The sequence below is a fragment of the Ranitomeya imitator genome, chromosome 8 (assembly GCF_032444005.1).
Source record: "Ranitomeya imitator isolate aRanImi1 chromosome 8, aRanImi1.pri, whole genome shotgun sequence".
NCBI classification, from domain to species: domain Eukaryota; kingdom Metazoa; phylum Chordata; class Amphibia; order Anura; family Dendrobatidae; genus Ranitomeya; species Ranitomeya imitator.
Genome location: NC_091289.1, coordinates 201,744,925 through 201,767,200, shown reverse-complemented (window position 1 = coordinate 201,767,200; position 22,276 = coordinate 201,744,925). Strand labels below are relative to the sequence as shown.

General features: G+C 54.1%; 1 protein-coding gene across 4 annotated transcripts in view; it reads left to right on the top strand.

Annotated features, from left to right (window-relative positions):
- Positions 1 to 22,276, top strand: part of DMAP1 (DNA methyltransferase 1 associated protein 1) — an 85,734-nt gene that overhangs the window by 28,191 nt on the left and 35,267 nt on the right. For 2 of the 4 annotated variants that reach the window (XM_069735846.1, XM_069735845.1), the window contains exons 4-6: positions 3,149 to 3,316; positions 12,793 to 12,978; positions 15,044 to 15,115. In XM_069735846.1, the coding sequence (XP_069591947.1) occupies positions 3,149 to 3,316; positions 12,793 to 12,978; positions 15,044 to 15,115 (426 nt within the window). The remainder of the gene's footprint in view (positions 1 to 3,148; positions 3,317 to 12,792; positions 12,979 to 15,043; positions 15,116 to 22,276) is intronic. The other 2 variants (XM_069735848.1, XM_069735847.1) reach the window with 1 other exon arrangement.

The window sequence follows — 22,276 nt, the reverse complement described above, 5'->3', positions numbered from 1 at the left end:
ACTGCACTCACAGCTCTCCTCCTCCTCCCTGCCTAGTCCCCTCCACCGCTGTCTCCTGTCTCTAGGTCACTGCACTTATAGCTCTCCTCCTCCTCCCTGCCTAGTCCCCTCCACTGCTGTCTCCTGTCTCTAGGTCACTTCACTCACAGCTCTCCTCCTCCTCCCTGCCTAGTCACCTCCACTGCTGCCTCCTGTCTCTAGGTCACTGCACTCACAGCTCTCCTCCTCCTCCCTGCCTAGTCCCCTCCACTGCTGTCTCCTGTCTCTAGGTCACTGCACTCACAGCTCTCCTCCTCCTCCCTGCCTAGTCCCCTCCTCTGCTGCCTCCTGTCTCTAGGTCACTGCACTCACAGCTCTCCTCCTCCTCCCTGCCTAGTCACCTCCACTGCTGTCTCCAGTCTCTAGGTCACTGCACTCACAGCTCTCCTCCTCCTCCCTGCCTAGTCCCCTCCTCTGCTGCCTCCTGTCTCTAGGTCACTGCACTCACAGCTCTCCTCCTCCTCCCTGCCTAGTCCCCTCCTCTGCTGCCTCCTGTCTCTGGGTCACTTCACTCACAGCTCTCCCCCTCCTCCCTGCCTAGTCCCCTCCACTGCTGCCTCCTGTCTCTAGGTCACTGCACTCACAGCTCTCCTCCTCCTCCCTGCCTAGTCCCCTCCACTGCTGCCTCCTGTCTCTAGGTCACTGCACTCACAGCTCTCCTCCTCCTCCCTGCCTAGTCCCCTCCACTGCTGCCTCCTGTCTCTAGGTCACTGCACTCGCAGCTCTCCCCCTCCTCCCTGCCTAGTCCCCTCCACTGCTGCCTCCTGTCTCTAGGTCACTGCACTCACAGCTCTCCTCCTCCTCCCTGCCTAGTCCCCTCCACTGCTGCCTCCTGTCTCTAGGTCACTGCACTCACAGCTCTCCTCCTCCTCCCTGCCTAGTCCCCTCCACTGCTGTCTCCTGTCTCTAGGTCACTGCACTCGCAGCTCTCCTCCTCCTCCCTGCCTAGTCCCCTCCACTGCTGCCTCCTGTCTCTAGTTCACTGCACTTATAGCTCTCCTCCTCCTCCCTGCCTAGTCCCCTCCACTGCTGTCTCCTGTCTCTAGGTCACTGCACTCACAGCTCTCCTCCTCCTCCCTGCCTAGTCCCCTCCTCTGCTGCCTCCTGTCTCTAGGTGACTGCACTTATAGCTCTCCTCCTCCTCCCTAGAGACAGGAGGCAGCAGTGGAGGGGACTAGGCAGGGAGGAGGAGGAGAGCTGTGAGTGCAGTGACCTAGAGACAGGAGGCAGCAGAGGAGGGGACTAGGCAGGGAGGAGGAGGAGAGCTGCGAGTGCAGTGACCTAGAGACAGGAGACAGCAGTGGAGGGGACTAGACAGGGAGGAGGAGGAGGAGAGCTGAGAGTGCAGTGACCTAGAGACAGGAGACAGCAGTGGAGGGGACTAGACAGGGAGTAGGAGGAGAGCTGTGAGAGCAGTGACCTAGAGACAGGAGACAGCAGTGGAGGGGACTAGGCAGGGAGGAGGAGGAGAGCTGCGAGTGCAGTGACCTAGAGACAGGAGACAGCAGTGGAGGGGACTAGACAGGGAGGAGGAGGAGAGCTGTGAGTGCAGTGACCTAGAGACAGGAGACAGCAGTGGAGGGGACTAGGCAGGGAGGAGGAGGAGGAGAGCTGTGAGTGCAGTGACCTAGAGACAGGAGGCAGCAGTGGAGGGGACTAGGCAGGGAGGAGGAGGAGAGCTGTGAGTGCAGTGACCTAGAGACAGGAGGCAGCAGTGGAGGGGACTAGGCAGGGAGGAGGAGGAGAGCTGTGAGTGCAGTGACCTAGAGACAGGAGGCAGCAGTGGAGGGGACTAGGCAGGGAGGAGGAGGAGGAGAGCTGTGAGTGCAGTGACCTAGAGACAGGAGACAGCAGTGGAGGGGACTAGGCAGGGAGGAGGAGGAGAGCAGGGAGTGCAGTGACCTAGAGACAGGAGACAGCAGTGGAGGGGACTAGACAGGGAGGAGGAGGGGAGCAGTGAATGCAGTGACCTAGAGACAGGAGGCAGCAGTGGAGGGGACTAGGCAGGGAGGAGGAGAGCTGTGAGTGCAGTGACCTAGAGACAGGAGGCAGCAGTGGAGGGGACTAGGCAGGGAGGAGGAGGAGGAGAGCTGTGAGTGCAGTGACCTAGAGACAGGAGACAGCAGTGGAGGTGACTAGACAGGGAGGAGGAGGAGAGCTGTGAGTGCAGTGACCTAGAGACAGGAGATGGCAGAGGAGGGGACTAGGCAGGGAGGAGGAGGAAGAGAGCAGTGAGTGCAGTGACCTGGAGACAGCAGAGGAGGGGACTAGACAGGGAGGAGGAGGAGAGCTGTGAGTGCAGTGACCTAGAGAAAGGAGATGGCAGAGGAGGGGACTAGGCAGGGAGGAGGAGAGCAGTGAGTGCAGTGACCTAGAGACAGGAGACAGCAGAGGAGGGTACTAAGCAGGGTACCTGTGAGTGCAGTGACTTAGAGACAGGAGGCAGCAGTGGAGGGGACTAAGCAGGGTACCTGTGAGTGCAGCATTTACCCCCTGCACCTGCCAAGCATTATCATACAATTTCAGGTATGGATTTCTCTGTAACAGCAAAGTTTGTTTCCACCAGAAAGTTGAGGGTTCTCCCAGCCATGAAGCTCCTGAATGTAGCTGCCATCAGTTTGGAGTGTAAGATCCTGATCATAATACAAATAGAATTAATTGCTGCTGTGCCGGAAGTCCTGACCCAAATATCCTTCACCAAGCACAAACATGAATGCATCTGCTTTAGGGAAACTTCATCTTCATTTACTTTTTCTGTTTGCAAACTGTGAACCTCAAAATTCTCCCAACAACTAAAATTCTGTGTAGAAAATATATGAAAACATTCATCGGCATCCTTGTGGAAAATCAGTGCAAAAATGTCAGTCACCCAACAAAAGAAAATATTACAGCCACATACTGAAAAAGACTAAATGGAGGTCTGGATGGCGAGCAGCAGCGGGACCTGAACCCAGCAGCTATGGCAAGTGTGTGTGACGAGGGTCCGGGAGGTTCTTTGCTTGTAAACCCCACTGCTGTTATGTCCATGACGGATCACACACAGTCATCATCCCCCTATAAGTAGAGCTGGAGTTCCCCTGTAATGCCAATTCCCTCTCGCTGATCACAGAAAAGGTCAACTGAGGATCTGAAGGATCGTTACTACGCCATCTGCGCCAAGCTGGCAAACATTCGTGCCACTCCGGGCACCGACCTGAAGATCCCAGTGTTCGATGCCGCCCATGAGAGAAGGAGGAAGGAGCAGCTGGAGAGGCTTTATAACAGGACCCCGGAGCAGGTGAGAGGTCTGAGGAGTCATATATGGGGTATGTGGGGTTACACCAGGCTGTGGAGAGGTGTGAGGAGTCATATAGGGGGTATGTGGGGTTACACCAGGATGTGGAGGAGTCTGAGGAGTCATATAGGGGGTATGGGGGGGGTTATACCATGCTGTGGAGGGGTGTGAGGAGTCATATAGGGGGTATGTGGGGTTACACCAGGATGTGGAGGGGTGTAAGTAGTCCTATAGGGGGTATGTGGGGTTACACCAGGCTGTGAAGGGGTCTGAGAAGTCGTATGGGGGTATGTGGGGTTACACCAGGCTGTGGAGGGGTGTAAGGACTCATATTTGGGGTATGGGGGGTTACACCAGGATGTGGAGGGGTGTAAGTAGTCCTATAGGGTGTATGGGGGGGTTACACCAGGCTGTGGAGGGGTGTAAGGAGTCATATAGGGGGTATGTGGGGTTACACCAGGCTGTGGAGGGGTGTGAGGAGTCATATATGGGGTATGTGGGGTTACACCAGGATGTGGAGGGGTGTAAGGACTCATATTTGGGGTATGGGGGGTTACACCAGGATGTGGAGGGGTGTAAGTAGTCCTATAGGGTGTATGGGGGGTTACACCAGGCTGTGGAGGGGTGTAAGGAGTCATATAGGGGGTATGTGGGGTTACACCAGGCTGTGGAGGGGTGTGAGGAGTCATATTGGGGGTATGTGGGGTTACAACAGGCTGTGGGGGGGGGGTGAGAAAAGTCATATAGGGGGTATGTGGGGTTACCCCAGGCTGTGGAGGGGTGTGAGGAGTCCTATAGGGGGTATGTGGGGTTACCCCAGGCTGTGGAGGGGTGTAAGGAGTCCTATAGGGGGTATGTGGGGTTACCCCAGGCTGTGGAGGGGTTGTCAGGCTGTACTTGTCTTGGGTTAGGGTGTGATGTGCCCCCATGGGACAGGACTGGTGAGTGACAATAGTCTGTTCTTAATGTGATATTTCTTATATATTTTACCCCCAAAAGGACATGAAGCCCCCTCATCGCTCGTCACAATTCACTGCAGTTCTTTAGTATTGCGACATATTGTAAAATGATCTGAACCGCACCCCAAGATGGCATCTCCAGGGTGGGGGGCTCCTAATAGGTGACGGATGGGACCCCGCTACCTGCTGTCTAACCCTTTACATGCCATTGCCAGCAGCTTCTGTGGGGTTAAACAGTTGCTGTTGGAGGCAGGTGTCGGCGGCCCCCTACACTGCTGCCGCCGCAGGCCAGGAGGGGGTTAATGGCCGGTCGGCACGCTGCCTTCACCCCATGCTTCACCTTCCCAGCTGGTGAGGAGGTGCGGGCGCCACTAGGGGCCACGTCCGGGGGTCACGGCAGTGGTGTTCGGTCACTTTCTTGCTGCTCTCGGCCCCTTCTGCCTCCCGCGGCTGCACAGGATGATCCCCGCCAGGCGGACTTGTTAGCTTTTAGCTTTGGGATCTAAGAAGCGTTTTTCTTGAACCGCGGTCTCCTCCTGACCCCGTGAGCAGAGTGTGCCGATAGCGGGGAGGACGGCGTTGCCGGTCAGGGTGAGGGCGCCCTTTTTGTGCTCATCACTTTGGCGCAGCTCCTGTAAAGCTGGGAGGAGGCAGCGGAGCAGGAAGGTTGCTCGTATTCTCCCTTTTAGCTCAGTTGCTCTCGGGGTCCGCACTTTCTGGATTTGAAGTCCGTCTGCTCCGTGCAAGTTTTCAACTCGATTTTACACTTTGTTCCTTCCCAGGCATTAAAATCCTGCCGAGAATGGCGACACGTCCGTCATCCAGTGCTGTCCGGAGCCTGCGGCATTTCTAGCCGTGACCTGGTGCCATGTGCTGCAGAAACAAGCGGCCAGCACTGGGGGGGGGGACGCACCTCACTTTGGGGGTCTTTGTTCTTAGTCTTTGACTGTTTTTCTGTGAACATTGTCAGTTCTGCAGCTTTCTAGTCTACGTATCTGTGCTTGCTGCTAGTGACTGGAAGCCCACAACTGCAGGGTGGTGAGTGGTCTGGAGCGCTGGCGAGATGACGGGGCCCCAAGCACTGGCGGATTAATGGTCAGGAGTGCTGGTGGGATGAAGGGGTCCCGAGTGCTGGCGGATGAGTGGTCCGGAGCGCTGGCAGGGTTACGGGACCCCAAGCGCTGGCAGATAAATGGTCAGGAGTGAGTGCTGGCGGGATGAAGGGGTCCCGAGTGCTGGCGGATGAGTGGTCCGGAGCGCTGGCAGGGCTACGGGACCCCAAGCGCTGGCAGATAAATGGTCAGGAGTGCTGGTGGGATGAAGGGGTCCCGAGTGCTGGCGGATGAGTGGTCCGGAGCGCTGGCAGGGCTACGGGAGCCCAAGCGCTGGCAGATAAATGGTCAGGAGTGCTGGTGAGATGACGGGGCCCTGAGCGCTGGCGGATGAATGGTCAGGAGCGCTGGTGGGATGACGGGACCCCAAGCGCTGGCAGATAAATGGTCAGGAGTGCTGGTGAGATGACGGGGCCCCGAGCGCTGGCGGATGAATGGTCAGGAGCGCTGGTGGGATGACGGGGCCCCGAGCGCTGGTGGATGAATGGTCAGGAGTGCTGGTGGGATGACTGGGTCCCGAGTGCTGGCGGATGAATGGTCGGGAACGCTGGTGGGATGACGGGGCCCCGAGCGCTGGTGGATGAATGGTCAGGAGTGCTGGTGGGATGACGGGGCCCCGAGCACTGGCGGATGAATGGTCGGGAACGCTGGTGGGATGACGGGGCCCCGAGCACTGGCGGATGAATGGCCAGGAGTGCTGGTGGGATGAAGGGGTCCCGAGTGCTGGCGGATGAGTGGTCCGGAGCGCTGGCAGGGCTACGGGACCCCAAGCGCTGGCAGATAAATGGTCAGGAGTGCTGGTGAGATGACGGGGCCCCGAGCGCTGGCGGATGAGTGGTCCGGAGCGCTGGTGGGATGACGGAGCCCCGAGCGCTGGCGGATGAGTGGTCCGGAGCGCTGGTGGGATGACGGGGTCCCGAGTGCTGGCGGATGAATGGTCAGGAGCGCTGGTGGGATGACGGGGCCCCGAGCGCTGGCGGATTAATGGTCAGGAGCGCTGGTGGGATGAATGGTCAGGAGCGCTGGTGGGATGAATGGTCAGGAGCGCTGGTGGGATGAATGGTCAGGAGCGCTGGTGGGATGAATGGTCAGGAGCGCTGGCGGATGAATGGTCAGGAGCGCTGGCGGATGAATGGTCAGGAGCGCTGGCGGATGAATGGTCAGGAGCGCTGGCGGATGAATGGTCAGGAGCGCTGGTGGGATGAATGGTCAGGAGCGCTGGCGGATGAATGGTCAGGAGCGCTGGCGGGATGAATGGTCAGGAGCGCTGGCGGATGAGTGGTCAGGAGCGCTGGCGGATGAGTGGTCAGGAGCGCTGGCGGATGAATGGTCAGGAGTGCTGGCGGATGAATGGTTAGGAGCACTGGCGGGATGACGGGGCCCCGAGCGCTGGCGGGATGACGGGGCCCCGAGCGCTGGCGGGATGAATGGTCAGGAGCGCTGGCGGGATGAATGGTCAGGAGCGCTGGTGGATGAATGGTCAGGAGCGCTGGCGGATGAGTGGTCCGGAGCGCTGGCGGGATGATGGGGCCCCGAGTGCTGGCGGATGAATGGTCAGGAGTGCTGGCGGGATGACGGGGCCCCGAGCGCTGGCGGGTGAATGGTCAGGAGTGCTGGCGGGATGACGGGGCCCCGAGTGCTGGCGGGTGAATGGTCAGGAGCGCTGGCGGGTGAATGGTCAGGAGTGCTGGCGGGATGACGGGGCCCTGAGTGCTGGCGGGCGAGATGATGGGGCCCCGAGTGCTGGCGGGTGAATGGTCAGGAGCGCTGGCAGGATGACGGGGCCCCGAGCGCTGGTGAGATGACGGGGCCCCGAGCGCTGGCGGGTGAATGGTCAGGAGCGCTGGCGGGATGACGAGGCCCCGAGCGCTGGCGGATGAATGGTCAGGAGCGCTGGCGGGTGAATGGTCAGGAGCGCTGGCGGGATGATGGGGCCCCGAGCGCTGGCGGATGAATGGTCAGGAGCGCTGGCGGGTGAATGGTCAGGAGCGATGGCGGGTGAATGGTCAAGAGCGCTGGCGGGTGAATGGTCAGGAGCGCTGGCGGGATGATGGGGTCCCGAGCGCTGGCGGATGAATGGTCAGGAGCGCTGGCGGGTGAGTGGTCAGGAGTGCTGGCGGGATGACGGGGCCCTGAGTGCTGGCGGGATGACGGGGCCCTGAGTGCTGGTGGGATGACGAGGCCCTGAGTGCTGGTGGGATGACGGGGCCCCGAGCGCTGGCGGGTGAATGGTCAGGAGCGCTGGCGGGATGACGGGGCCCTGAGTGCTGGCGGGATGACGGGGCCCTGAGTGCTGGTGGGATGACGGGGCCCTGAGTGCTGGTGGGATGACGAGGCCCTGAGTGCTGGTGGGATGACGGGGCCCCGAGCGCTGGCGGGTCATTCCATGGTAACTTGCGTTACACTCGCTGGCTCCAGGCCGCTCTTTGAAGGCACAATTAGCAGTGAATGTAGATTGTACATTAAACTTTTCTCAATAGATTTCAACACAGTTTGATTTTTCAACAATAAAATTAAATCCAGAATACAGAGTTATTACTGGTAACTTACGTTACACAAAGTGGAAAGGCGAGTGTCCATATCCTGAGTCTGAGGAATGTTCTGGTAAACGGGGAGAAGCGCGAGATTGTAGTAAAACACCAGAGTCCCGGCAATAACACATTTATTATAACCTCTCAACTTAAAAGCAACAGTTATTATTACAAGAAATGTAGATGACTGACGTTACAATGTCACCATCCATTGGATGAAACTTCTTGTCAGGTAAGTTACCACCATCTTTGTAACGTGAGTTACTGTGCCGTACCGTAAACTGCCATGGAATGACCGGCGGATAAAGGGTCAATTGGCGAGCACTCGACGGGCGCGGATGTGCTGGTGATCGGGGCCGATGGTCTGTGGTCAGTAAGTGATGAGATCACTGCACACGTACAAGTGGGGAACCTGCTTCAAGTGGACGTTTATAGTGATTGAAGGAGCGACAGGTGGATTTTTTTGACGTTTCGGCTAATGAATTGATCACCAAGTTGCCCTTGTGAAGAAGCATCATGGCTTCAGATTAGTGTATGCAGAGGTAGATCATATTGCTTGCTATGTCCCTGGTGATCTAGTGAGCTATCCTGTGCTGGTTCCAGTGCAGTGGGGTAGAGCTGCCACAACCGTGTCCTAGCTGTCGGCTCTACCCCACTGCACCACCTAGGAAACATAGGATCTATAGCTAAACAGCAACTGGAACTTGCTCCATTACAAGGTACAGAGTGTCTGCACAGGATAGCTCACTAGATCACCAGGGACATAGCAAGCAATATGATCTACCTCTGCATACACTAATCTGAAGCCATGATGCTTCTTCACAAGGGCAACTTGGTGATCAATTCATTAGCCGAAACGTCAAAAAAAATCCACCTGTCGCTTCTTCAATCACTATAAACGTCCACTTGAAGCAGGTTCCCCACTTGTACATGTGCAGTGATCTCATCGCTTATGGTCAGGAGCGACGACGGGGTCCCGAGTGCTGGTGGGATGATGGGGTCAGGAGCGGCGCTGGCGGGATGATGGGGTCAGGAGCGCTGGCGAGATGATGGGGTCAGGAGTGCAGGCGGAATGATGGGGTCAGGAGTGCTGGCGAGATGATGGGATCAGGAGTGCTGGCGGGATGATGGGGTCAGGAGCGCTGGTGGGATGATGGGGTCAGGAGCGCTGGTGGGATGATGGGGTCAGGAGCGGCGCTGGCGGGATGATGGGGTCAGGAGCGCTGGCGGAATGATGGGGTCAGGAGTGCTGGCGAGATGATGGGATCAGGAGCGCTGGCGGGATGATGGGGTCAGGAGCGCTGGCGGGATGATGGGGTCAGGAGCGCTGGCGGGATGATGGGGTCAGGAGCGCTGGTGGGATGATGGGGTCAGGAGCGCTGGCGGGATGATGGGGTCAGGAGCGGCGCTGGCGGGATGATGGGGTCAGGAGCACTGGCGAGATGATGGGATCAGAAGTTCTGGCGGGATGATGGGGTCAGGAGCGGCGCTGGCGGGATGATGGGGTCAGGAGCGGCGCTGGCGGGATGATGGGGTCAGGAGCGGCGCTGGCGGGATGATGGGGTCAGGAGCGCTGGCGGGATGATGGGGTCAGGAGCGGCGCTGGCGGGATGATGGGGTCAGGAGCGGCGCTGGCGGGATGATGGGGTCAGGAGCGGCGCTGGCGGGATGATGGGGTCAGGAGCGGCGCTGGGGGGATGATGGGGTCAGGAGCGACGCTGGCGGGATGATGGGGTCAGGAGCGCTGGCGGGATGAATGGTCAGGAGCGCTGGCGGGATGAATGGTCAGGAGCGCTGGCAAGATGATGGGGACAGGAGCGGCGCTGGTGGGATGATGGGGTCAGGAGCGCTGGCGGATGATGGGGCCCCGAGCGCTGGCGGAATGATGGGGTCAGGAGCGCTGGCGGGATGATGGGGTCAGGAGCGCTGGCGGGATGATGGGGTCAGGAGCGCTGGCGGGATGAATGGTCAGGAGCGCTGGCAAGATGATGGGGTCAGGAGCAGCGCTGGTGGGATGATGGGGTCAGGAGCGCTGGCGGATGATGGGGCCCCGAGCGCTGGCGGATGATCGTACAGGTCGCTTGGTGCCCACTTCACTGTTTCTGTAATCTGGAGGTTTTCTTACGAATGTCCGCTCCATCCTTTCTTCCTTCCATCCGGAGCTCCGCACTCGCGGGACCTTCTGACGACACAACAGGATTTCTTGTTGTGTTAAAGGCGCCGTCATCGACTAAGGAGCAAATTATTATTGCATGTCGTGATCACTGGGCACGTGGACCGTGGTGGTGACCTGTGGGGCGATTACACAGGTCTGCAAAAAAATTTTTTCAAGAGCTGTTTTGGTTATTCCATGTAATCTTTGTTTTTAAGTGCGCTGAATCCGAAAATGACCTCCGTTTTGTCATAGGACATCACGTTTTCTGACAATTTAAGTAACTGTTAAATAAGACAATACCTCAAAATAAATGAAAATAAACTCATAAATTAATTTTTTTATTACAAATGTTTCCTGAAAATCATTTTTTACCTGCAGTGAGCTCACTAACACACAGTAACATCGCTTCTTCTTCCCTGTGAGGCTTCTCTCGGTCCATTGACGCTTGTGAGTAGCATCTGGAAGGTCTCTCTGAAGCCTCCATCATAGTCCGCCATCATTGTGATGCTCCATCTTCCCTGGTATCTTCTGTCCATCATTGTGATGCTCCATCTTCCCTGGTATCTTCTGTCCATTATTGTGATGCTCCATCTTCCCTGGTATCTTCTGTCCATCATTGTGATGCTCCATCTTCCCTGGTATCTTCTGTCCATCATTGTGATGCTCCATCTTCCCTGGTATCTTCTGTCCATTATTGTGATGCTCCATCTTCCCTGGTATCTTCTTGCCATCATTGTGATGCTCCATCTTCCCTGGTATCTTCTTGCCATCATTGTGATGCTCCATCTTCCCTGGTATCTTCTGTCCATCATTGTGATGCTCCATCTTCCCTGGTATCTTCTTGCCATCATTGTGATGCTCCATCTTCCCTGGTATCTTCTTGCCATCATTGTGATGCTCCATCTTCCCTGGTATCTTCTTGCCATCATTGTGATGCTCCATCTTCCCTGGTATCTTCTGGCCATCATTGTGATGCTCCATCTTCCCTGGTATCTTCTGGCCATCATTGTGATGCTCCATCTTCCCTGGTATCTTCTGGCCATCATTGTGATGCTCCATCTTCCCTGGTATCTTCTGGCCATCATTGTGATGCTCCATCTTCCCTGGTATCTTCTTGCCATCATTGTGATGCTCCATCTTCCCTGGTATCTTCTGTCCATCATTGTGATGCTCCATCTTCCCTGGTATCTTCTTGCCATCATTGTGATGCTCCATCTTCCCTGGTATCTTCTTGCCATCATTGTGATGCTCCATCTTCCCTGGTATCTTCTTGCCATCATTGTGATGCTCCATCTTCCCTGGTATCTTCTGTCCATCATTGTGATGCTCCATCTTCCCTGGTATCTTCTTGCCATCATTGTGATGCTCCATCTTCCCTGGTATCTTCTTGCCATCATTGTGAGGCTCCATCTTCCCTGGTATCTTCTTGCCATCATTGTGAGGCTCCATCTTCCCTGGTATCTTCTGTCCATCATTGTGAGGCTCCATCTTCCCTGGTATCTTCTTGCCATCATTGTGATGCTCCATCTTTCCTGGTATCTTCTGTCCATCATTGTAATGCTCCATCTTCCCTGGTATCTGCTTTCCATCTCTTTAATGTCCTGGTGGAATCGTTCACCTCGCTCTTCCCTCACAGCTCCCACATTTTCAGGAAAGTTGTCACGGTGGGAATGGAGGAACGTTCAAACTCATCAGGTGACCTAAAGCTTGAAATGCTTCAGCATTCGTCCGACGATTTTTTTTGTAGTCAGGGTCTTTATCGCCTAGAAATTTCTCCACGAACTCTTTAAATGCTATCCACCCTTCTTTTTGAGGATATTCTCCACAAATGTAACAGAAACTGTCAGGTGAATGAATCCACTTCCGCTGAGCCATAATGCTAATTTCGGGAAACACGGTTGAATATGACGAGCGAACACGAACTGAGATGAGAAAGTGTGAACAGGCGAGAGCCCAGATAAAACCATGGCATTGCGCCGGGCGTGTCGGAGCCGCTCGCTCAGCGTGCCACATGTCGATGCGGGCTTCATTAGCTCACTCTGAAAGTTCTTTTCTTTGAAAGTTCTATATTTTTGGCATTGTATATCTTCAATGCATTGATGTGAATTAATTAATAGTAATTTTTACTTTCAAAACCCTAAGATAAAAAAATACCAAAAATTGAGAAAATTATACTAAATTTGAAGAGAATTTAGCATTTTGTGGCAAATCCTGACGTCCAGGATTTTTTTCAATATTTTTTTTTGTTTTCAGCACACCAAAATACATGGAAATTAGATGAAAATAATGAAACGGCTTTTTAGTCGCAGACCTGTGTTATCACCCGTGTAAAGTGCCCAGCACAGCTGAGGGTTTGTGGTCCAGACCGTCCACAGCGCTGCCTCCTGTGCTGGCTGTTTGTTACAGTGTGTCAGTCGGTCTGATCCTGTTCACTTACAGCAAACAAAGATCTTAACGTTGTGAACAGAAAGTCTCTGTGGAATATTGCCAGTGATTTCCATGAGTTGTGGTACGGTTCTGCATGCTCCGTACATCCGGACAGCGTCTGTGCACCCGGCATTATTAGGCCCAGGGTGCAGTGTGTGTGCGCTCACCTGTGCTGGGTCCACAGAGGTCGTGGACCGGTACATGGCCGCGTCGTCAGTCTTGGCTGTAATGCAGGTTTCATCCTCCGGGTGGCGCCCTCCGCTCACTGTTGATTTGTCTGGTTTCCTTTCTGCAGGTGTCGGAGGAGGAATATCTTATCCAAGAGCTGCGGAAGATCGAGAGCAGGAAGAAGGAACGAGAGAAGAAAGCCCAGGACCTCCAGAAGCTCATCACCGCCGCCGACACCACCACCGAGCTGCGGCGTGCCGAGAGGAAAGCCACCAAGAAGAAGCTGCCTCAGAAGAAGGAGACTGAGAAGCCTGTAAGACCCCTGGCATCAGTATGTGGGGTGTCCTGATGTCCCCCAAGGGTTGTACGGTGTATTAGCATCATCAGATACTGTGCACGACTGCGCCCCAGACAGGGGCACTTGGGGTCACCATGCAGAGCCCCTCTGTAGAGGTCCGGGCATCTGGTGCCCTCAGTGTCGCTGCAGGAAATCCGCCATTATTGGCCTTGTACTGGATGAGGGTCCCCATGACAAGACCCCCATAGTATATAATGGTAATACACAGAGGTGGCTGTCCTCATTAGTATCCTGCTCCCATGAGCTGACAATCGCAGGGTGCGGCTCCTCACATTGGGGGCCGTGATTCCCCCTTCCCTGCTTTAATTACATGCGCTGTGTTGTCTCGTATTTGTTTTTGCAAATAACTGGAATTAAGGCCTGGCTCATGTCTGCAGGGGCCGACTCCTCACTGATGGGTCCTGGCGTAAAATCATTGAGCAGTGTCAGGCCGCCCTTGTGCCGCCTGCATGCTAAGTGCCCTCTCTGCTGTGTTTACGCTCAGGGGGCAATCAGGAAACCTTGGATCAATAGCGAGGACGGTGCCGCTCCCCGGAGCCCCTCATCCTCTGGGTGTTTAATGGCTGCAATCACACAGCTATTGAGCCAAGTGCCGCTGCTCCAGGGCCGCTCCCTCCAGCAGCTCAGGAGTTAATCGTGTCCTCCAAGCTCCGATCCGTGGGGACGCGGAGCCACTTGTGCTGCTTTCAGCCTTTTAATATTATTCATAGATGATTTTATAAACATTCACCAAATTCAAAAACCAAAGCCAAAGTTTTTTTCAGATGCATTTGTAATATCTGAAGATGATAAAACCAAACCCCTCGGGTTACACTCCCCGCCCTGATGTGAGCGGCGCGGAGGTCGGGGCGCAGCTGCAAGTCCGGCATGGAGGGATCCGCTGATCCCGGCTGATTCCGTCTCGCACATCATTCCACTGCTGCTAGGTCTCTGTAGATGTAACGCACATCTGTGTGCCCCCAAACCAGCCTAAAAACCAACTGCCCACCGCCACGCCAGCGTGCACCGTGGAGGACGCGTCTACCTGTGCGCCGTGGAGGACACATCTACCTGTGCGCCGTGGAGGACACCTCTACCTGTGCGCCATGGAGGACGCGTCTACCTGTGCGCCGTGGAGGACGCTTCTACCTGTGCGCCGTGGAGGACACATCTACCTGTGCGCCGTGGAGGACACCTCTACCTGTGCGCCGTGGAGGACGCGTCTACCTGTGCGCCGTGGAGGACACATCTACCTGTGCGCCGTGGAGGACGCATCTACCTGTGCGCCGTGGAGGACACATCTACCTGTGCACCGTGGAGGACGCGTCTACCTGTGCGCCGTGGAGGACACGTCTACCTGTGCACCGTGGAGGACGCATCTACCTGTGCGCCGTGGAGGACACATCTACCTGTGCACCGTGGAGGACGCGTCTACCTGTGCGCCGTGGAGGACACGTCTACCTGTGCACCGTGGAGGACGCATCTACCTGTGCGCCGTGGAGGACGCATCTACCTGTGCGCCGTGGAGGACACGTCTACCTGTGCGCCGTGGAGGACACCTCTACCTGTGCACCGTGGAGGACGCATCTACCTGTGCGCCGTGGAGGACACGTCTACCTGTGCACCGTGGAGGACGCATCTACCTGTGCGCCGTGGAGGACACGTCTACCTGTGCGCCGTGGAGGACGCGTCTACCTGTGCGCCGTGGAGGACGCGTCTACCTGTGCGCCGTGGAGGACACATCTACCTGTGCACACGACACTTCCTGTCTGCATTAATGACCGACAGACAAGTCCTACAGATCCTTGTATCCTGCTGTCAGTGACCATGATACCACTATTGCCGTGGGGTACTCGCAGCCTGCGCAGACCCCGCACTGCTGGGCGCCGGAGCAGGGCGCCAACGAACCCCAGAACTTATCTCTGATTATAAAATAGTCTTGTCCGCTCAGTGCGAGCAGCGGTGTACTCCCACCTTGGGTTATGATGAAGATTTTATTCGTTTTTCAATATAATCATCTTCTGCATCTCTTCATTTTTAGGCTGTGCCCGAAACCGCTGGCATCAGATTCCCAGACTTCAAGTCCGCTGGGGTGACGCTGCGCAGCCAGAGGGTAAGGTATAGTATGGCACCCAGAATGTACGGGGGAGAGAACGTCCGGCTCACTGCCTGTAGGCCTAGTAGTGGAGGATGAGACCCCCACTCATTGTCTATAGACCTAGGAGCATAGGAAAGACCCCCACTCATTGTCTGTAGGCCTAGTAGTGGAGGGTGAGACCCCTACTCACTGTATGTAGACCTAGTAGTGGCGGGTGAGATCCCACTCGCTGTCTGTAGGCCTAGTAGTGGAGGGTGAGACCCCACTTATTGTCTATAGACCTAGGAGCATAGGAAAGACCCCCACTCACTGTCTGTAGGCCTAGTAGTGGAGGATGAGACCCCCACTCATTGTCTGTAGACCTAGGAGCATAGGAAAGACCCCCACTCACTGTCTGTAGGCCTAGTAGTGGAGGGTGAGACCCCTACTCACTGTATGTAGACCTAGGAGCATAGGAAAGACCCCCACTCACTGTCTGTAGGCCTAGTAGTGGAGGGTGAGACCCCTACTCACTGTATGTAGACCTAGTAGTGGCGGGTGAGATCCCACTCGCTGTCTGTAGGCCTAGTAGTGGAGGGTGAGACCCCACTTATTGTCTATAGACCTAGGAGCATAGGAAAGACCCCCACTCACTGTCTGTAGGCCTAGTAGTGGAGGATGAGACCCCCACTCATTGTCTGTAGACCTAGGAGCATAGGAAAGACCCCCACTCACTGTCTGTAGGCCTAGTAGTGGAGGATGAGACCCCCACTCATTGTCTATAGACCTAGGAGCATAGGAAAGACCCCCACTCACTGTCTGCAGGCCTAGGAGCATAGGAAAGACCCCCACTCACTGTCTGTAGGCCTAGTAGTGGAGGATGAGACCCCCACTCACTATCTGTAGGCCTAGTAGTGGAGGATGAGACCCCCACTCACTATCTGTAGGCCTAGTAGTGGAGGATGAGACCCCCACTCACTATCTGTAGGCCTAGTAGTGGAGGGTGAGACCCCCACTCAGTCTGTAGGCCTAGTAGTGGAGGGTGAGACCCTACTCATTGTCTGTAGGCCTAGGAGCATAGGAAAGACCCCCACTCACTGTCTGTAGACCTAGGATGAGACCCCCACTCACTGTCTGTAGACCTAGTAATGGAGGATAAGACTCCCACTCACTGTCTGTAGGCCTAGTAGTGGAGGATGAGACCCCCACTCACTATCTGTAGGCCTAGTAGTGGAGGGTGAGACCCCCACTCAGTCTGTAGGCCTAGTAGTGGAGGGTGAGACCCTACTCATTGTCTGTAGGCCTAGGAGCATAGGAAAGACCCCCACTCACTGTCTGTAGACCTAGGATGAGACCCCCACTCACTGTCTGTAGGCCTAGTAATGGAGGATAAGACTCCCACTCACTGTCTGTAGGCCTAGTAATGGAGGATAAGACTCCCACTCACTGTCTGTAGACCTAGTAATGGAGGATAAGACTCCCACTCACTGTCTGTAGACCTAGTAGTGGGGGATGAGACCCCAATCCTGAACTTTTGTTAGCAGGACACACATTGTCAGGTCTGGTTTCCATCTGTGACACTGCGGCAGTGAAGCAGTTAAATCTATAACCCGGGCGCCGCTCGGCCTAATGGAGAAGAGACGACAAGAGCCGCGTGAGATCAAGTTCACCTGCTCAAAACGACTTCTGTGCACAAATGCAAAGCGTGATTGTGCCGGGCTGACAGAGATGGACATGGCCGCTGGGACGGGGACACTGAAGGCAGCGGGCGCGGTGTCAGCACTTATTAATATTCCGCTGCTGACAGTCGCCAGGTGATTAATTAGCAGCGGTGGAGAATCTCCGCAGTATACGTGTCTGCTGAGCACGGCGCCCTCCTCATCTCTCCTTCCTCATCTCACCTTCCTCCTCGTCTCAGCCTCTTCGTTATCCCCTCCTCCTCATCTCACCCTCCTCCTCCTCGTGCCGCTGCCCTCCTCCTCATCTCACCCTCCTCCTTCTCGTCCAGCCCTCCTCGTCGTCGTCCCGTTGCCCTCCACCTCCTCGTCCCGTTGCCCTCCTCCTCCTCGTCCCGCTGCCCTCCACTTCCTCGTCCCGCTGCCCTCCTCCTCGTCGTCCCGCTGCCCTCCTTCTCCTCGTCGTCCCGCTGCCCTCCTCCTCCTCCTCGTCCCGCTGCCCTCTTCCTCGTCGTCCCGCTGCCCTCTTCCTCGTCGTCCCGCTGCCCTCCTCCTCCTCCTCGTCCCGCTGCCCTCCACTTCCTCGTCCCGCTGCCCTCCTCCTCGTCGTCCCGCTGCCCTCCTTCTCCTCGTCGTCCCGCTGCCCTCTTCCTCGTTGTCCCGCTGCCCTCTTCCTCGTCGTCCCGCTGCCCTCCTCCTCCTCGTCGTCCCGCTGCCCTCCTCCTCCTCGTCGTCCCGCTGCCCTCCTCCTCCTCGTCGTCCCGCTGCCCTCCTCCTTGTCGTCCAGCTGCCCTCCTCCTCGTCGTCCCGCTGCCCTCCTCCTCGTCGTCCCGCTGCCCTCCTCCTCGTCGTCCCGCTGCCCTCCTCCTCGTCGTCCCGCTGCCCTCCTCCTCGTCGTCCCGCTGCCCTCCTCCTCGTCGTCCCGCTGCCCTCCTCCTCGTCGTCCCGCTGCCCTCTTCCTTGTCGTCCCGCTGCCCTCCTCCTCCTCCTCTCGCCCTCTTAGTCCTCTTCCTTGCTAATAATGATTGAGGCCGGACTGGTCGTCAGTGGCTCCTACAGTCCAACCTCCACTCCCCTTGGAGGGCGACGCTCGGAACCTGCAGGAAAGCGGTGCCTCTGACCGGCACACGGGCCCTCGGGGCGAGCGATCGCGGCCATGACACTGAGGGGTGGCTTCCACTTCACATCCCCGTTGTAGCACAAGCTGTGAGGGTCACTCGCCTCCATCTTGGTGTTTGGGGTGCGCCCACTCTGAGCTCCTCGTTATTATCTTGATGATTGAGCGCTGCTCCGGAGACCCGTCATTAATATCTGCGGATATCTTCCAATCATGGAGGCGCCATCACTTATAACCCAGCAGCCCGTGGACCTGTGGGGGGCGATATTACTGCCCGCATTATGCTGCCATATACAAATGATCGTTACTTATAATGTAGCGGGCTGGGATCTGCGATCGTTCTCACCCGTCACTGAAGATCTACGGCATCTGTACAGCACCAGCTTCTACCCGGCGCTCCTCTACATCTGCCTGTCAGTTACACGTGTATTATATAGTTCTGTCACCAGACAAGTCGGGGTGAAGTGCTGACGTATGGTGACGAAGGATTGCTACCGACACAAAGCGCCAAATACTCTACATGGATGTGTAATCCCACTGTGTGCATCAGTCACCACTAGAGGGAGCTATGTACAGGCTGTATGCAGAGAGCTCCCTCTAGTGGTGACTGCAGGTAATGTATGTACACAGTGACTGCACCAGCAGAATAGTGAGTGCAGCTCTGGGGTATAATAGAGGATGTAACTCAGGATCAGTAATGTAATGTATGTGCACAGTGACTGCACCAGCAGAATAGTGAGTGCAGCTCTGGGGTATAATACAGGAGGTAACTCAGGATCAGTAATATAATGTATGTACACAGTGACTGCACCAGCAGAATAGTGAGTGCAGCTCTGGAGTATAATACAGGATGTAACTCAGGATCAGTAATGTAATGTATGTACACAGTGACTGCACCAGCAGAATAGTGAGTGCAGCTCTGGGGTATAATACAGGATGTAACTCAGGATCAGTAATATAATGTATGTACACAGTGACTGCACCAGCAGAATAGTGAGTGCAGCTCTGGGGTATAATACAGGATGTAACTCAGGATCAGTAATGTAATGTATGTACACAGTGACTGCACCAGCAGAATAGTGAGTGCAGCTCTGGGGTATAATACAGGAGGTAACTCAGGATCAGTAATATAATGTATGTACACAGTGACTGCACCAGCAGAATAGTGAGTGCAGCTCTGGAGTATAATACAGGGTGTAACTCAGGATCAGTAATGTAATGTATGTACACAGTGACTGCACCAGCAGAATAGTGAGTGCAGCTCTGGAGTATAATACAGGATGTAACTCAGGATCAGTAATGTAATGTATGTACACAGTGACTGCACCAGCAGAATAGTGAGTGCAGCTCTGGAGTATAATACAGGGTGTAACTCAGGATCAGTAATGTAATGTATGTACACAGTGACTGCACCAGCAGAATAGTGAGTGCAGCTCTGGGGTATAATACAGGATGTAACTCAGGATCAGTAATGTATGTACACAGTGAGTGCACCAGCAGAATAGTGAGTGCAGCTCTGGGGTATAATACAGGATGTAACTCAGGATCAGTAATGTATGTACACAGTGACTGCACCAGCAGAATAGTGAGTGCAGCTCTGGGGTATAATACAGGGTGTAACTCAGGATCAGTAATGTAATGTATGTACACAGTGACTGCACCAGCAGAATAGTGAGTGCAGCGCTGGAGTATAATACAGGATGTAACTCAGGATCAGTAATGTAATGTATGTACACAGTGACTGCACCAGCAGAATAGTGAGTGCAGCTCTGGAGTATAATTCAGGAGGTAACTCAGGATCAGTAATGTAATGTATGTACACAGTGACTGCACCAGCAGAATAGTGAGTGCAGCTCTGGAGTATAATACAGGATGTAACTCAGGATCAGTAATGTAATGTATGTACACAGTGACTGCACCAGCAGAATAGTGAGTGCAGCTCTGGGGTATAATACAGGATGTAACTCAGGATCAGTAATGTAATGTATGTACACAGTGACTGCACCAGCAGAATAGTGAGTGCAGCTCTGGGGTATAATACAGGATATAACTCTGGATCAGTAATGTAATGTATATACACAGTGACTGCACCAGCAGAATAGTGAGCGCAGCTCTGGGGTATAATACAGGAAGTAACTCAGGATCAGTAATGTAATGTATGTACACAGTGACTGCACCAGCAGAATAGTGAGCGCAGCTCTGGGGTATAATACAGGAAGTAACTCAGGATCAGTAATGTATGTACACAGTGACTGCACCAGCAGAATAGTGAGTGCAGCTCTGGGGTATAATACAGGATGTAACTCAGGATCAGTAATGTATGTACAGTGACTGCTCCAGCAGAATAGTGAGTGCAGCTCTGGAGTATAATACAGGATGTAACTCAGGATCAGTAATGTATGTACACAGTGACTGCACCAGCAGAACAGTGAGTGCAGCTCTGGGTTATAATACAGGAGGTAACTCAGGATCAGTAATGTAATGTATGTACACAGTGACTGCTCCAGCAGAATAGTGAGTGCAGCTCTGGAGTATAATACAGGATGTAACTCAGGATCAATAATGTAATGTATGTACACAGTCACTGCACCAGCAGAATAGTGAGTGCAGCTCTGGAGTATAATACAGGAGGTAACTCAGGATCAGTAATGTAATGTATGTACACAGTGACTGCACCAGCAGAATAGTGAGTGCAGCTCTGGAGTATAATACAGGGTGTAACTCAGGATCGGTAATGTAATGTATGTACACAGTGACTGCACCAGCAGAATAGTGAGTGCAGCTCTGGAGTATAATACAGGATGTAACTCAGGATCGGTAATGTATGTACACAGTGACTGCACCAGCAGAATAGTGAGTGCAGCTCTGGAGTATAATACAGGAGGTAACTCAGGATCAGTAATGTAATGTATATACACAGTGATTGCACCAGCAGAGTAGTGAGTGCAGCTCTGGGGTATAGTACAGGAGGTAACTCAGGATCAGTAATGTAATGTATGTACACAGTGACTGCACCAGCAGAATAGTGAGTGCAGCTCTGGAGTATAATACAGGAGGTAACTCAGGATCAGTAATGTAATGTATGTACACAGTGACTGCACCAGCAGAATAGTGAGTGCAGCTCTGGGGTATAATACTGGGTGTAACTCAGGATCAGTAATGTATGTACACAGTGACTGCACCAGCAGAATAGTGAGTGCAGCTCTGGGGTATAATACAGGATGTAACTCAGGATCAGTAATGTAATGTATGTACACAGTGACTGCACCAGCAGAATAGTGAGTGCAGCTCTGGAGTATAATACAGGATGTAACTCAGGATCAGTAATGTATGTACACAGTGACTGCACCAGCAGAATAGTGAGTGCAGCTCTGGAGTATAATACAGGATATAACTCAGGATCAGTAATATAATGTATGTACACAGTGACTGTGCACCAGCAGAATAGTGAGTGCAGCTCTGGGGTATAATACAGGATGTAACTCAGGATCAGTAATGTAATGTATGTACACAGTGACTGTGCACCAGCAGAATAGTGAGTGCAGCTCTGGGGTATAATACAGGATGTAACTCAGGATCAGTAATGTAATGTATGTACACAGTGACTGCACCAGAAGAATAGTGAGTGCAGCTCTGGGGTATAATACAGGATGTAACTCAGGATCAGTAATGTAATGTATGTACACAGTGACTGTGCACCAGCAGAATAGTGAGTGCAGCTCTGGGGTATAATACAGGATGTAACTCAGGATCAGTAATGTAATGTATGTACACAGTGACTGTGCACCAGCAGAATAGTGTGTGCAGCTCTGGGGTATAATACAGGATGTAACTCAGGATCAGTAATGTAATGTATGTACACAGTGACTGCACCAGCAGAATAGTGAGTGCAGCTCTGGGGTATAATACAGGATGTAACTCAGGATCAGTAATGTAATGTATGTACACAGTGAGTGCACCAGCAGAATAGTGAGTGCAGCTCTGGAGTATAATATAGGATGTAACTCAGGATCAGTAATGTATGTACACAGTGACTGCACCAGCAGAATAGTGAGTGCAGCTCTGGAGTATAATACAGGATATAACTCAGGATCAGTAATGTAATGTATGTACACAGTGACTGCACCAGCAGAATAGTGAGTGCAGCTCTGGGGTATAATACAGGAGGTAACTCAGGATCTGTAATGTAATGTATGTACACAGTGACTCCACCAGCAGAATAGTGAGTGCAGCTCTGGAGTATAATACAGGATGTAACTCAGGATCAGTAATGTATGTACACAGTGACTGCACCAGCAGAATAGTGAGTGCAGCTCTGGGTTATAATACAGGAGGTAACTCAGGATCAGTAATGTAATGTATGTACACAGTGACTGCTCCAGCAGAATAGTGAGTGCAGCTCTG